The sequence below is a fragment of the Dermacentor silvarum genome, chromosome 11 (genome assembly GCF_013339745.2).
Source record: "Dermacentor silvarum isolate Dsil-2018 chromosome 11, BIME_Dsil_1.4, whole genome shotgun sequence".
NCBI lineage: Eukaryota > Metazoa > Arthropoda > Arachnida > Ixodida > Ixodidae > Dermacentor > Dermacentor silvarum.
Window position 1 is genome coordinate 52,134,085 of NC_051164.1, and position 17,052 is coordinate 52,151,136.

The 17,052-nt window shown below is 45.1% G+C and overlaps 2 protein-coding genes across 2 annotated transcripts in view; both read left to right on the top strand.

Moving 5' to 3' along the window:
* The window catches only part of LOC119433338 (membrane-associated protein Hem-like), a 61,456-nt gene extending 51,642 nt beyond the window's left edge, over window positions 1-9,814 (top strand). Inside the window, 5 exon segments of the mRNA XM_037700489.2 lie at window positions 2,502-2,584; window positions 2,762-2,839; window positions 5,478-5,562; window positions 7,040-7,150; window positions 9,470-9,814. Of these exon segments, the coding sequence (XP_037556417.1) occupies window positions 2,502-2,584; window positions 2,762-2,839; window positions 5,478-5,562; window positions 7,040-7,150; window positions 9,470-9,777 (665 nt within the window). The 3' untranslated portion in view covers window positions 9,778-9,814.
* A 2,235-nt stretch (window positions 9,815-12,049) lies between these two features.
* LOC119434089 (calcyphosin-like protein) overlaps window positions 12,050-17,052 on the top strand; it is a 31,597-nt gene continuing 26,594 nt past the window's right edge. Inside the window, exon 1 of the mRNA XM_049659419.1 lies at window positions 12,050-12,146. Within this exon, the coding sequence (XP_049515376.1) occupies window positions 12,089-12,146 (58 nt within the window). The 5' untranslated portion in view covers window positions 12,050-12,088. The remainder of the gene's footprint in view (window positions 12,147-17,052) is intronic.

Sequence of the window (17,052 nt, forward strand, 5' to 3'; positions counted from 1 at the left end):
CGAGGCTCGTTATATCGAGGTTTGACTGTATAAATAAAATGGGAAGAAGTAAAATCATGAAGGTAATGATAAAGTGCTCTCAAAGCAAAACACAAAGGGTTCTGCAGCAGTGATGTAACAGCACTGTGCTACATGTGTGCATATCATTTGCATACAAACGTTGAGCTACTTTAGATGATACGTACACACAGCTAGATGCATGTGCAGTGTTCTGCGTGGCTGGGCCTTTAAGGAAAATGGAATGAAAATACATTTGTGCATCAAAATGTGACTCAAATTTTATATTGGTGATCGAGACAAGATGACGTATACAACAATTTTGTAAGCGTTCCCATTAAAGTGAGTGGTCTTTCAAATATTTTGGGGAACAGGATAAGAGAATAACTTCTTCTTGGCGAGTTGGTGTTTACTTAACATGATACTTAGTCACGCAAAAATTCAAAATAAAAGATAACAGTGAGAGGCAAGAGGAAAGGAAAGACGAGTGCTACGAGTGTAGCGCTCGTCATACCTTTCCTCTCGCCTCTTACAGTTATCTTTGATTTCGAGTTTTTGCTCTACTAAGTATCATGTCAGGTAAAGAGAAGTTCATCCTCTAAGCTGCAGATTAAAGATAGTGCGGTTTGATTTTATTTAAAAAAAAAGGACCTTTAGAACCAACCTTGGGTTGATATCTTTTTAAGCGATAGCTTTGTAAGCGTCCCTCAGCATATCATGCTACGTTGTAACGCACACATACACAGATACAGTAAAAACCGGACTATAGGTCGAACTGGAATATAGGTCGACCCCCCAGCTAACCGATTCTAAAAATGCAAAAATCTTTTTCAATGGCAAAAGTACCGAAAGACACCCGTACCTTTAAACAAATGCGACTCAGCCGGTTGCACAATGGTGACAGTATTTATTTAAATGTTTCTCCGTACCGTGATGATAAGGTGCTCACAAACACGCGGGTCGATGGTCACACGATACGAAGCCCACGGCTTCGTATCGTGGGCTTCCACGCACTCAATCGCCTTTTTCTTGAAGGCGACGGTGAATTGCCGTCGGCTTCCGCTCATTTTGAAACAAAATGTGAAAAAGCAGCCTGAATGCGATGGCGAAGGCGGCTGTTTACTTCATCTGCCCATTGTTGCAAGACTTCCATAGTTTTTCCGTCAATGCCCGGTATATACGACGAGGGTCGACTTTTCGCAATGGCTTTTTGAAAAAAAGTTCAACCTATATTCCGGCTTTTACGGTATCTGTACATCTGTACATACATGTTTACTGTTTTTCACAATAGTTTTCAGTAAATGTCCAAACCTTCTTTCTTTCTTTCTTTCTTCTGTCTTATTTTCTTCTCATACGTCTTCAATCTGGTCCTGTTAATTTTGCCATTCTTCTTCGTCACTGCTGCCACTGTCTCCGGAGATAGCACGGATCAGAGGCCTGGTCAACTCGGAGCTTGTTGTTTACCAAGTGGTAACTTGGTTGAAGTCGATTGTGCAACATCCGGATCGCCCATGTGTCACACTGATGTTACATCCAGATGCAAATCTGATGTGCCTAGGTGCACCTGTGACGGCCAAACCACTGTAGGCTGCTCGTTATTAATGCAAAACATTCTTTGGCTCATTCCAGGCACTTTTCTGTAGGTAGGTAGGTACATTCCTGTTTCACCTAATTTCGGGCATCTTAAAAAAATGGGCTCGAACCCTGTCTCGCAGCAGCAACCCGATACTCGGGCACACTTGAACGCATACTTCTCTTGTGCCAACAGCAACTAGGTGTTTGACACGACTGGCGCACGCGTTGAGTTGCACAGCACGAGTGAGAGCATATGCGCGCGCCACTTTCCATATGACCACAAGCTTACCGTTGCCTTTCGTGTACGTTACAAGCGGGAGCATCTCCCCCATTCTAGCCTCGTGGAAAGCTCCGTTTTATGGCACTTTGCGAGACTGCACTGCCTCTGGGATCAGCCCACATTCCCCAGTCCTTTCCTCGTAGTAGCTAATGTTACGAAGGCGCTGTGCGACATTGTAACGTTTGTCTGCGGCTGCCTTCAGGGTGGGCCTTGGTCATAACAAAACAGGTTGTAATGTCTATTCACTGGAGTAAAAGAAACAGAAAAAAAAATTCCGTCATCGTAGTACTGTCGTCGTTGTCATCGTCTTCGAGCTGTCGCCTTGGTGCTGTCGTCACAAATGCTTCACATCACATTGATTCCCACACTGCTCAGATAACGTTTTTGTCATGTTTTGTTTTTATTTTTAATTAAAGCAGTTAGGGAACGTGCTAAATATTGAAACGCATAGTAGTAACAAGTTTGACAAGCTTACTGTAAAAAAAAAAAAAACTGTGTCTGTGGTGGCAAAATTTATTGCAGACTTTGTAGGAGGTTTACGTGTTCGCAAGTGGTGAGAGTCATTGCAGGTACAGCAGGTCTTGCTGCACTGTTTCTTCTCCCCCCCCCCCCCCCACCCCATTGCAATGAAATCACTGGTTTGCTGCAGATGTGGACAGTGTTCTCCAGCGGATGACCATCGTCGGTGTCATTCTCTGCTTCCGGATGCTAGCTCAGGACGCCTTGAATGATGTGAGTGTGTTCGTCAGTCCTTTACTTGCCTGCAAAGGCAAATGCAAGTTCTGTGCATGCACTGATACTGTTAACAGTAAGGCTTTACTAATGTGAACCTTAGACGGGCACGCTAACTGTACTGCACAAATCAATTGTTAAATCCAGTTTGTTCACTCAGAGGCTTGGGGCACGCAGGTCCTGTCGGTGCGGATACCGTTCCTGCTCAGCTCGGTGGCAGACTTGAAGCACCACGTCTCGAATGGAGAGACCTTGGTGAGTGGGCACACTGTTGATGCGGTTGTAACTCCTGTCTAAACTGAGTGTTTGAAGAGACAACGAAGGCAGATAGTAGGTCAAGCTGAAGGCATAGATCCTAGCCAACAGCAACTGGTATTTTCTGGCCCGCAACTGGTTTACAGTCCTCAGACACAAATTTTGGCTTGAAGTAAAGAATTTTAAAAATAGCACAGCCCCTGTAATTTCGGCTGCAAGGAAGTTTTTTTTTTTTTTTAATAAAGTGGCTCTGAACCACTTTTTATCGAAGCTTGAGAAATGCATTTAAAGGTAAAATAGACTATTTCAGAAATACTTTGCCGCAATGAAAAGTACTTGACTGTGTTCATGGAAGCAGAGTTATTGGCAATCAAAGGTTGCCTATGATCCCCTTTGTAGTTGCCCTGCTCCTTCTTCAATGCCTAGCACTGCAAATGCTACGGCGGAGCAAGGCTCCGCCTACTGAACGTCACCAGGGTTCACGCTTCAGATTTGATTTTATATGGTAGCGTAGACTCCACTGTTTCTGATTTTGGCGCCTACAACACACCAAACACGGTTGTCCTCAGTGAGCTGCATTGTGCCCAGTGAGTGGACTCTGTCGCGACACCCTGCAGCAGCCACAGTGTCTATTCTACGTGGCAGACCACAGCTACAGGCAACTGTAGTGCGCATGCGGAGTGGTTGCTTTGTGCATGACAGGGCTTCAATGCATGCTCGCACTCACACGCTCCAGTCTGGCCGTGCTGCGTGGTGCATACCCGATTTGTCCTGCACCAGCTTGACCAACTGATAGTAGCCACATCCAACTTGCTCATTTTGAAGCACTGTCAATAACTCAATACGAAGCATAGTCTGCCAGGCAGACTATGCTTCGAAACTAATTGAAATTAGTGAGACCCAATGGCTACAACACCGATAAGCTGAGTGGTGCTAAAGTTTCCTTCCTACGCGAGCAGCTGTGGCCGAGTGTGAGCAGGCGATAGTCAGCTTCTTGGGGAAGTACGTAAGTCTTATAGAAATTCGAATGCACATTTTTGCTTATTTCAGCCTGTTTATTAGGCTGCATCAATAAATATACTCAGTAACAGTAGGAAGAAGTGCACTGATTCAAACACCCTTCTTAATTGATGTCAGCTGTTCGTCTATAGCAGCCTCATATGGTAATCTGCTATTTGACGAAATATAGCATCCTGAACCGAGTGAGGAGAAGGCTTCTGTTAAAAAGAGAGTGTTTGAGAAAAAGGCGACCTTGCACTTTGCTTGCGAGCGCCACGCGTAGCCCCAAATTTGGCTAAGATATGAAGAGCAGCATATTCTATCCGCGGACTGTGTTTCTTCACTAAGGCCTAGGGGCGATTTGGATACTTTTAAAGAATGTTGCAACCAGTAGACAGCCTTTTTTGTGCTATGTCAGTTTCACCTGTGTACATCAGATGTTGCTATTGGTATGTTATTTAGCTTGTTGGAAAGTTGCAGGCACAGTTGGGCCTCATTTTTTTTTTCTTTGGGTGTGCCTATGATCTTTAAACATTTTATAGTGCTTTGTCTGTAGCCATGGTCAGTCGGCACTATGCGAAATGTTTGTACTTGTAAAATTATATTCTGCAGACCTTAATCCAAAAAATACCCTCTGTGTTTAGAATAATGAATGCAAAACTGTGATCCTGATTTGTGTTTGAAAATCCAAACCCGATGCAACTGTGGTGCACTTTGTGCCCTTTCAAGACCACTGCACAGGGAGTCTACAATGGGGAAAATTTGACATGAGACGTTTTCATGTGAAACTGTTGTACCAATGATCTATGACAAGAAAATAATAGCACATTCATTTTGTTATGGGCGATTCTTCTTCCACGTTTGCTTGCAAGAGACACAGGGGCGGCATTTTCAAGCAATCAGTTTCGGGGATATGACCAGTTTAGCGAAATTTCATGCGACTTGGCCATAGCCAAGTCACACGAAACCAAACATCGGCTTTTCAAACGTGAACAAGATAGCAGCCCTAGGCTGCTATCTTGTTCACGAGATTGTCCAGGCCGTGCCGATATCGTGGCCTAGGCCATTCTGGGCCAATCGGGTGAGATGAAACCGAATGTCGGCTTTTCGAACACGTACATGATGGCAGCCCAGATGCGTAGTAGTATACTGCCAACAGTATTCCTGGCTCTGTGAAAAGATGGCAGGCTTGGCCCAGCACCGGAAATGCTGACGATGATATGCACCAACACGCTTGGTGCCAAGTCACCCGAAATCTCGCCAAATTGGCCTTATCCCCAAATCTAATCGCTCCAGAATGCTGCCCCAGCTCATATTTTTTCAAATTTGGTCAACCTTCAATATACAGGTCTCAGTGTGTAATCAGACGACGTTCAAGTGAAAACGGTACCTTTGGATGATAGCAAGGAAAAACTTTTTTTTTTTCCTTTGAAGAACTTGAGTTTGGCCTAGTTGGTGTTTACTGCATGACATGATGACCGCTAAACAAGGACAGAGAAAGAGAAACACAAAACGACGACATGGGCAGTTTTTCTTTCGTTTTCTTTCTCTTTCATCCCTCATCTTCTTATGTCACAATTCACTGGAAATGAATTTCATGTCTTCATAGAGACCTGTCACTTCTCTTCTGTGGTTGCAGGTTGTGAGCGAGATGGCATCTGCGGCTGGGCTTCCATGCAAAGTTGACCCTGCGCTGGTGGCAGCCCTGAGGTCACAGAAGAACGGTTAGAGCACTTGTTATTACATTATTCGGTGCCATTTATAACTTTACACTCCTTTGTACCTTTGCACCCCTCATTAAACGTAGGAGATCAGTCAGGTTTTAATGTAATTCATTTGTGCCGGTGTTACGGGCGCCCAGGGCTTTTTTGACGAAACTGGCTCCTTGAATAATGTTTGAGCGATGCAGCCTTTGTCCTTGTTCTTAATTGATTTTTTGACACTTGATTGCTGGTGCAGTGTAGCCTAAATTACTTCTGTGCCAATAAACCCAATTTTACTGACCTATTGAGAAGCTATGTGTCCTTATCTAATTACTATTATAAGGCTGCTTGAGATCACATTATTGTTGGGACTGCTACCCTGAGGGTTGATGTTTGCTTACTGTGTTTATATTCGATCATATCTTGTTATACATATTTCTTTCTTTTTGGTCAGAGAGACTGCATATGTAAGCAGCAGTAAAGAGATTGTGTGTTGAGAAGAGGAAATGTCAAAATGTTACGCAATTGCATTATCAGGTAGGTCTAAATAAGTAAACAGGAAGAACCACTGTGCTGAAAGTCGATGAAGAGGCCTCTGTAATCTGTACAAACAAGACATGATGGTTAGACGAACCAGGCTTTCATATATGGCATGTTTAGTGAAGCTTACCGTATTTACTTGTGTAAGGCCTGCCCTCATGTGAGTGACATCTGCAACTACATTTAGGAGCCTGAAAATAAAAAAAAAAGAAGTTTCACTAAACACCACTGCGTACCCACGTGCTGAATAATTTCTGCAATTAAGTTGCTACCAGATGGCACTACAGTCAAACTCGGGTATATCCAACCTGAAGGGGATCACAAAAAAGTTTGATATATAGGTAATTCGATATATAAATGGAAAAATTTTATACAAAAAAGTTTTACTATTGTTCGTTATGCAAAATAATTTGTTATATGTGGGTTTGATATATCCGGGTTCGACTATACATATTGTCCTGCTGATGATGTCATCATCACCGTGTCCCGAGATCACGTGACATAGTTGCAGTGTGCTTCAAGGGGACCGGCTGTGCTGTGGCTCATTAGCTGCATCGTGCTTTCGGGCACAAGAAGAGGGCATCGCTGCAAAAAAGAGTGCACATGAATATTGAAGTCGTGGCGCGCAGTTTCGTTCAAGACCGTCGTCAAGAGCTTCACGTTGACTTTAATCTCAAACAGTTTGAATGGCACAGAGAACAACCAGGTTCGGAAGGGCGCCAACGAAGTGAGCTTGTCAAACAACGAGGGCAGCGGAAGCCACGAGTGTGTCTGAATAAAAGTGTTCATCGTAGGCCACCAGTGGTGGCGATATTCTGCATAGCCTGCTTTGTGTGAGGCCAGCACCTCGTGAAATGAAAAGGGGCTCGCCTTGCACCCAGTAAATACAGCATTTGTTGTAAAGTCCCGTGACTGGTTTGTCCCAACTGTACTTGTGCCCGGTTTTTTTTTTGTGCAGACTTGGGAGAGGACGAGTACCAGGTGGCCTGTCTGCTTATGGTCTTTGTGGCCGTCTCACTGCCAAAGCTTGCCCGCACTGAAGGTTCTGTCTATAAGCCTTCTTTGGAAGGTAAGCACAAGCTCTCTTTCTCTGTCAAAATGCTCTGCACGAGGTGCTTTAGAAGTATGGGCACATAAGTCCTGAATCGTCTTGGATTTGTCAAAAGCCAGAAGAAGACAGGAACCTATCGCTACTTATAATGATGCAGCAGTACACAAAACAATACAAATTAAAAACAGGACAGAGATGCTCTTTCCTGTTCTGTTCTGACTTCGTATTGCTTCATGTCCTGTTACAGCATTCCAAACAGAGAGGGAAGATTTTTAAAATGTTTGCAACCTTGACTGGCCTAATGATATGTCAGGTCATGTTGACACACGTAATTAATATAAACGCAGCCTAACCTAATTAGCATGATGGAATGATGCCATGCCCTAGTTACCATTTAAGCCAAGTCTAATGCTCTTACTTCAAACTTGTGAATGCTAGCAGTGGACCTGTGGTGATGTAGTACAAACTGTTCTTTTATCTATCTTTGCAATTAAGAATTTCTGGACAAGCTATCAGATAAGCTTTCATTTGCAGCAATCTGTGGAAACTATCCAAGATGCGTGGAAGTTTAGCACATTTTTTTGTGTAATTTGATTTTCAGTACATCAAACTTTTCTTTTTCCATTTTCTTTGAAATCCATATATTCAGGCTCCGCTTTATATTGCTGGCTATCACAGTGACTGCTTTACACTGCAACTTTATTTGTTTGGTGCTAAAATTAAGCACAATAAAGCTGTGGAAAATCATTTACATTGTCTGTACAATGGCCTGTGCAATTGCTAAATTGGCAAAGCAGCGATTTCAATATAGTCACAGCGTGTGACTCGACAGCTTGTAGCAGCTCAAGTGTCACTTTACAGTTGCCTAGCAATGCAAGCCATGTTGTTAAGAGCACATTGCAGGGACATCCTGTTTGAGTTTTACAGCGAATCTGCTGTTGCAACTAGTACCGCCTTAGAACGTAAATGCCAAAAAGTCTCAGTGCTGAAAGTATAGCTAGTACTGCGAGAAAACACTAACATAAATGCCAGCAGTTGCCATAGGTGCCATAAGTGACATTAACGCGCATTGATATGCGTTGATGAAAACGATGTGCGGTCCAAGTTCTACAATCTTGGGGTTAATTAGGCACATTGTCAGAAATTATCGCTTCTTTTTTCCCAATCATTGCTTAACCAAGCCATTCTTAGGTTTCAAACTGCCACTAGACAACTACTTGCTGTAACTTTGTAGGATTACAATAATTACTTTGAACAAATGTACCGAAAATTTGTATGTTGTTTGAAAGAACAAACATCTGTAGATTGTTTAGTGTTTAAAGAAGTTTGTGATGTAGGAAAGTGTTAGGGACATTCAAGTGCCAACTTAAGTGCCAGAAATTTTCATAAATTTTACGAATTTGGGCTTGTATTATCATTTTATGGGTGTTGCATAAAGTTCGACAGATAAATTATGTTCACAACAAGTTTACCTCATTGGTCTCCGGACCGTCCATTGAGAGTTCTTTGATAGTAAAAGGACGCCAGAGGGGTAGTTACTCTGAGCATGTTTATATACAGACAAGTTTCTGAAGCCGCAAAACTGGTAACAGCAAAGTCACTGAAAACATCACGGTGATTGATCTGAACGCAATGTGTTGCTTGGTATTCTCTATTGTTCCAAGTTTGCTGGTGCTTCTATGCTGTGTTTAAAGCTGTATTGTTGATTATAAAGGGTGCACAGATTTCACAAGAAGTGTGTGCTCAGAGCAAGCTTTTTTAAAAGTTCACAGGTTGGCAGGTAGGGGGACAGTCTGGTGCACCAACAGGTTCTCTGGAAATTGGGCTGTGATTCTAAAGTTGCACTAGTCTGCTGTGTTTTTTGGTTAACTGTATTGCTGACATATATTGAGCCACTAACCCTTTCAATATCATCACTGAGGCACCGGTACGTTTCTGCGTTTGTCCAGCCACGTTCCTTTTGAGATTCCTTTTGTCACATAAAAATGCGAGGACCACACGAAGAGAGCATTTGTCATTATTCGTGTCATTTTTTTTTTTCATTTCTGCACAACCATAATTAGAATGTTGTGTATGTTTTATAATATGTAAGGAAAAAACCCGACGTCAGGGGTGCGTCGCCTCCAAAAAAACACAACACTTTGAGTCCAGGTTCTCTTGAGATGTTCAGTGGCTGAATATTGAAACATGTTGTACCATGTTGTCAAATAAATGTGCAAAGACATTTTTTTCATTCATTTTCACATGTTCTTATTTCTGTTTACACTGGTAGTAGTGAGGAGTGTTATTGTCTTTATGAGTAACGCGACTCTGTGTTCGATGCTGCTTCTTGTACAGCCCACACCAACAACATGCACTGCCTGGCCCACGCGGTCAATGCTCTCGCGGGTTCCCTTTTCACCATCTGTGGCCATGACGACATTGAGGACCGGCTTAAGGAGTTTCTGGCCCTGGCATCGTCGAGCCTCTTGCGGCTCGGCCAGGAAGCCGACCGAGAAGCCGGTGCTGGCCGTGAAGCCGTCTTCCTACTTCTCCACCTCTTGGTGGACGAATCGCCATTCCTCACCATGGACCTGCTTGAATCTTGTTTCCCATATGCTCTACTCCGCAATGCTGCGCATGCTGTCTACAAGGCAGAGGCCTGAACAATGGGCACCAATAAAGTGTGAACAAACTCCTCTAGCTTTGCTTGTACTGTTTCGATTTTGTGGGACCAAAGCATCAAATTTTTTTTGTTAGACAAGTAAGCTTGCTCCCACTTAATGTGTTATATTGTGGGCACTACTTGGGCACAACTGGTTCCTTTGACTCGGAAGGTAGCTGACCAAGAAGCTGGCTCGGAAGCTGTCTTCCTCATGCTCTATCTTCTAGCAAACTATATCAGACCTCACTATAAACTTGTTTGAAGTTAATTCCTCATATTTGCTGCTCCACTCTGTCATTCACACTACTGCAAGACCCACTACCTTAGGGGTGTGATGGAGCAAAGTGTGAACAATTTTAAATGCGGAAGTATTTCTATGTTTACTCAACAAGAAAACTGCCCATCCGTCCATCCTTCCTGTAAGACGATTGCTTTCAAGATAGAGCCCACAGCAGCGAGCGACTTTAGCTTCGTGCTGCCTGCCGCTTCAATGCAAAGAAAGTGGCAAGAACACAGCGCTCACGAAGGTCTCGGCATACGCCGCACCCTGCCCCTTTTGCAGATCGCTTTGGAGATATGGGCCCACGTGTCTCTCTTCAACTCAAAGCGGCAAAAACACAGTGCGCAGAACTATCAGCAGTCGCCACTCTCTGTCCGCTTTGCACATCGCTTTCGAAATACGGTCTGCGCGGCTGTGCCAGAGTACGTTGGATTGGTCCGTGTCGCCGCCGGAGTTCGACACGGATGGACAAGGCGCTAAAGAGTGATAACTGCTTATGATGATCGGAACGTGATAAGTGCATCTGGTGCCACCACCTGCAGTACTTTGCTTGCGTTATCAACGCACCTTGCGCCGCCATCCGCACCAGTTCGTGTCGCCACAGCGCTGTCGTTTGTACTGGACAGATCAAGTGAGTGTCGCAGCACTGATGATCACGCCGGGCTGCCTGGAGGTGAGCAAGTGGCACGATGATTATGCATACTTAGACAACTCCCGCAGGAATGTCTGTGGGAATTTTTTTTTAAAGCTGTACTCACCTACTAGGATTATAGTAGCAACATGACAATAAATCATGAGTCATGACATTTAATATCTACTTCGAAACCAAAGCCTGCACATTGTTTAGAATGGTCAAGAAATCGAAAAGATTAACCTGAAGAAATGAAATTCTGCTCCCAGAACCTACATACATGTTTGCATGAGTAGGCAGTTTTCATGAAGATGACCTTGCCAACATTGTATCTTGTTCTTCCTGTGTGTTTTTGTTGGTGTGCTAGCAACACTTGGATAAAAGAATTGTTAGGGAAGGTGGAACAGTCACTGCAGCGTTTTTTTTTATTGAGCGAAAGCTCTACTACGCCATGTCTCGCAAGGTCATTCATCGCGTCGCAATGACCTTGAGCCGCCGGAGCACAAGGGTGGCAGGTGTGACGTCCATGCCACGTGATCTGCTGCGGAGAGGCGTCGCAGCTGCGCTCACTCTGAGCCTCGGCGCTGCAGTACCATGTGACTAGGTGAGGGTTTAATGGCTGCTTCGTCGGTGCTTGGTGGCTCAGTCTTGCCATGGATGGCGCGCCGGCTGGGCCGTCTGTGCATGTGCTTCAGCGCAAGCGACAGGCTGAATCCAATCATCCATTAGGTATAGCTGGACGGCAGTCTCCAAAAGTCTCAAGCCAAAACCAAGGCCAGATTAGCGTGTTAGAGCAGCTTACCAAGCGGGGAAGCGTGCATTAATGAAACACTGTGTGCATAGTCTCTCGCTCCAGACTTTTCGCTCGTGGCAACTAGGTTTACAAAAGTTAAACCTTGGCCAATTTTTTTTTTATTTTTAGTTCAACGGAATTGCTGCAATGCTCAAGGAATAAATATGCAGGAACTCCAACACCGTCTCGGCTACTTGAAAGCTTTTTTCTGTAGCCATTCATTTATGTTTGAAAGATATCCTCCTTCACTGTTTCAACTGACCTCCCTGCTCCAGTTTTTGATAGCAGGCCATGTAGACCGACTGTTTTGCAACAACATGCCAGGTATGCTTGGCGAAACTTTTTGCGTGGTGAAAACTTCTTGATGAACATGTGCATTCCTTGAAGCACCTTGTCATGGTCTTCTTGGTCATATTCATCAATGTTTGAGCAATCGTGAAGGGCCCATAGAGTGATGGCACCTAACTAGAGGTCTGTTAAAGAGCTAGTGAGGGGTAATAGATGGTGACTGGTGGGAGTGCGGATAGGGTTTAGGAGGGCGAGTATGGAACAGTGTTTTCTTGTTTCAGGTGCCCTCAACTTGCTGACTGCTGCAGCTTTTCTAAAAAATGATTCTGGGGCGACGTATATTGTGGACAGTTTGCCAGGATGGAACTGATAATGAAGGTGAGCTGCGGTTTCCTAGATTGCAGGAAAGAGATCTTTGAGTTGTGATATACCATGGGGGTAAATGGATGATGAGGGCAGCATCTAGCACATATTTTTCTCCAAGATAAGGCTTTTGATGGGTGCATTTGCCTTCCCCAGTTAACACGAATATGTTACATATAAGAGTGTGCGGTCCTTCTGAAGTTATATTGCTTTAAAACAATATAGTACAAAAAGCTCTTTGATATCGCCACATGATTTTCAGACAGGTAGGCAAGTTCGTGAAACTCACAACCTGTGTCACCTTGGAAAATGTTCGGCAAGATATATGTTGCATAGGGTCGACTTTTAATATATTGAATATATATTGAAATCAATTTGATACATAAGGTGCATTTCTAAGGTCTGCTTGACACCATACCTACGAGGTGTGTTCAAAAAGAAACTGCACTTTTGAAATAGCGCGCCAACCGGCAAAGGGAGCGTGCTGCGGCTACTGAGCGCATGTAGCTGCAGGTTTAGACAACAAACTGACATTTGCCGCGTTTCGCTCTGACCGTTAGTTGGCAAGCTACAGCCACTGAAGTGAACACATGAACAAGCTGTTCTTCGGATTGGTGCCAAAGTGACAATGAAGGAATAGGAAGAACAGCGTGTGTGTGTGAAGTTCTGCTACAAACTTGGGAAAACTTTCACAGACACATTTCAGTTGCTTAGCCAAGCATACGGGGAGGACTGTATCAGTCGCACGCAGTGCTATGGTTGGTTCAAGCGTTTTAAAGGCTGAAGAATGTCGGTCGGTGACGATCCCAAGCCTGGACGATCTTCCACATCCACAGATGATGACCACGTCGAGAGAGTTCAAACTATGATCCGTGGAAATCGTCGTGGGACTGTTCGAGAAGTCGCTGACGAAGTGAGTATCAGCGTAGGATCATGTCATGAAATTTTGAGTGACAAACTTGGGATGCGTCATGTCACCGCAGAATTCATGCCACGTTTGTCGAATGACGAACAGAAGCAGATCCGTGTTGAAATCAGCCAGGAACTGCTTGCTGCTGCCAATGACGATGAAAACTTTCTTAAGAACATCATAACAGGCGATGAGACATGGGTTTATGGCTATGATGTTGAAACAAAAGTGCAGTCATCGTAGTGGATGGCCAAAGGTTCTCCTCGTCCAAAAAAAGCACACATGAGTCGGTCAAAAATGTTGGTTGAGTTTTTTGACTGCAAAGTCATTGTCCATCAGGAATTTGTGCCACATGGTCGGACGGTAAACAAAGAAGTTTACCAGAGAATCCTAGTACGTTTGAGAGATTCTGTGCGCAGTAAGAGGCCTGAATTGTGGGAAAATCAGGCTTGGATGTTGCATCATGACAATGCCACGGCTCGCGCGTCGCTCCTTGTCCGCAGCTACTTAGCGAAACACCACACTCCTGTTGTGCCCCACCCACCATATTCTCTGGACCTAGCCCCAGCAGACTTTTTTCTATTCCCCAAGCTGAAAACCACCTTGAAAGGACGCGTTTCCAAACTGTAGAGGAGATCCAGGACAATGCGAGAAGAGACCTGCGCACCATTCCAGAAAGTGCATTCCAGGAGGGTTCCCAAAAATGGAAGAAAAGATGGGAAGAGTGCATTGCCAGTTGAGGGGACTACTTTGAAGGGGACAGCACTTAAAATGTTGTACCATAAGCAGTAAAGGTGTTTTCAGAGGCGCACCGACGGGGGGGTTTCGGGTGTTGTAACCCCCCGACGACGCTTTCCTTGCTCTTGCAACTCTTCGGGGAGGGCCCGTTTTGTGGGTATTTTATAACACGGATGACAGCAAACTTCTAAACCTTAAAGGGGCCTTGAAACACTTTTTGGACATAGTAAGAAAACGTTGCCGATCTGTGTACCTTAGTAGTGCGGCCATTCTATAATTGGTTAGAAAGTGTTTCGGGCCCCTTTAAGCGATAAAGGCCCGGCGAAGCTTCTAGGACACTTGATAAAGGCGCGACCGGCGGCAAACCCCCTCTCCCATCGCTCCCTTTCCCGCTTCGGCGGGGCGAGTGGCGAATGCCCTCCGCCTCTCCTATTTCTGCCCTGTGACGCGGGCGCGAGCGGAGACCACCTTATTCTTACACCGTGGCGGAGACCAATGAAAGAGCGCTCCCTTCCTCCCTGGCCTTCAGCGCTTCGCCCCCCCCCCCCCTCGCTCATGCAACATACCTGGCGCCCATCCAGAAAACTGCCCGGATAGCCAAAAGAAAGCTATTCGCTATATAAATACTTCGCAGATGTACGCAAATCCGAGAAATTTGCACGTCAAGGAGTACTCGCATCTCGAGTAAGTGCGCCAGCAGCCGTGGGCAAATTGACCTTCGCGCTGTCTCTCGTCTCGCTTCAACGCGAACTAAACGTCAAAAGCACAGCGCATACGAAGCTGTCGGCACTCGGCGCATGCACTTTGTCCCCATCGGAGATCGCTTTGAAGATGAGGCCCGCGCGGGCGCGCACTTCGCCCACATCGCAGATCGCTTTCAAGATACGGCGCCCGCGCGGCCGCGCTGTAAACATCAGCCGACGGTCCAGAACGCACTCCCCCCTCCCTCTCCGTCGCCTCGCCCCCGTGCCTCGCGCACGAAAGACAGCGCGCTTCCGGCCTGCCTTCCTCCGTCGCGTGCGCTACATCGAGCCGCGATTGCCGGCTCACCCTTGTTTACTTTCACTCGCACACACAGCGTACGGCGCTTGGCGACGATTTTATCGCCGTTGGACTTTATGCGGAACCTCACGGCGACGACGACGGCAGAAATTGAGTGTCCATGTAATTGCTATCGCAATAAAAAGTAAATGGAACAGCAGTGCATTTTTGCGGTGAGTTTGATGGCGCATTTATCTCCAAGCTGCTGTCATTCTGGAAATTCAGCTATCTGGTAACCCACTTACCAGATAGCTCGAGATGTTAAGAACTGAAGCGCTGTATTCAACGCAGCACGTGAAGGCTGGTATGCGCAAAGCATGCCAGCAATTTAACCTGTTTCTCATGTTGCATCCTGAATAAACAAGTTGAATTATGAGGAAGCTCTTGGGATCGGTTGAGGTACAATAAATCGTGGTTGTAGTATTGTGGGTTAGGCCCCTCATGAGAAACAAATTAAAGTAGCAGATATCAGAAAATATTTGTTTTTGTGCTCTGCATTGTGAAGCACAACAGCTGCTCTAAGATTTTAAACCGCACTATTATTACATTAAAGTATGTCATTATAACAGTTTTTTTAAAGCTCATATATGTTTTGTGTAGTTTTTTTAATGCTGTAGTAGGTGAAATTCTCATTAAGTTGTCCATTATTTGTCTTCAACAAGGACAGCCCTATACAGACATTTTCATATATCAATGTTTATTTAAAACAAATCGAGGGTGCCGCTTTAAATTTCACTGCCATATTTTTTTTCGTTTTCAACTTATGATTTCGAGCACACCAAGGCACTTCAGAGTCTCGCATGTTGCTTTAGTGTCAGGTTATTGCTTGACATTGTTCTCATTCTTTGTTTTCACTTCAAGTCTGGTCGAATGAAGGCTATGTGGTAAGAGTTTTTGGACTTCATGTGATATTTCTTGCTCTCAATAGCAAAGTAAATTTAAAAAAACATCAGTTGGGTGGTTACTGACAAGTTTAGTTTTTTGCGGGTGGGAGCAGACGGCGAGACCTGTATACATCACAAATTGGTCTACATTTGGTATTGCAAAATGCTTTCACTATGAATGAACTCGCGTAGCTCTTATATACCAAAGCGTATTGTAAAGAACGCTCCAAATACACGGAAAAAGTAAAACTTTGCTTCGCGCTGCTCGGCTTACTGAAAGCTTCGCAGCGCTTCGGGGCGCGCGGATCACGGCGCGGACTGAACGCAGATGCACCCACTCGCACAACAGCGCACCCAAGCGGGCGCCGCCGCAAATCATCAATGTCGGGGCCTTCTCCTAGCCCGCCCTCGGCACACTAGCCAGTATATTCTAGGCACTATACCCTCACGCTTTTCCCCTTGAAATTTCTGCATATTACCATGCTGATGGTAATCCGCGCGAAAATGCAGTACCCTTAGTAGACGGAGCAGTAAGGGCATTAAGCTAAAGAAATTGGCAGTACATATGGTAAGATTAAACAGTATGGCGATGACACACATCCAATGTGTGCCTACCCCAACCTGCCTACGAAAGGACAGAAATTTAGAACATTTGAAATTTTGAGTACTTTGGGCTGCATTTTTCGCCTTCAGCAAGGATCGTCCCCAGATTGGAGTACTCGTACTAAATTTCGCCATCACGCAGCGCGATTTGCTTTCAAACGCGCTACGTTACTGTACGCGTGAGCGTCATTCGCAGAAATCCACTGGGAGATCAGTGAACAAAAAGGGGAAACCGGTGGACTCAATTTTATTGCGATGACAATGGTATGGACACTCCAGGTGAATTCGTGCTGTCGCCGTGACCGCGTTAAGTCCAATTGCGATGAGATCATATCGCGGCCCGCGCGCCGTGTGCTGTGGGTGCGATAAAAAGCGTGCTAGGACGAACCGAGAAGGGTGGTGAGAATGGTGGCGTGATGCGTACCGTCTTCCCGCGTGCGTGATAAAGTGCGCGCTATAGGAGGGAGGGCGTGGGGGCAGGTGGGTACGCGTCTCCTTCTCTAGCTCGGGCGTGGCTACGCATTAGGGGTGTGCCTTTGAGATGGAACGAATACGAATTGAATAGTACCAGAAGCAAACCCAATCGAGTACGAGTTGAATAGCAGAGAAAATATTCGCATATCCAGCATTTTTGGAATGGTTTGCGAATGTACAGCCTTCTCGCACCTTGACAATCACAATAAAAAAAAATGTCATTACATTGCACATTATAAAGCATGCTTTCTTAAAAGCACAGTTAAAGGGA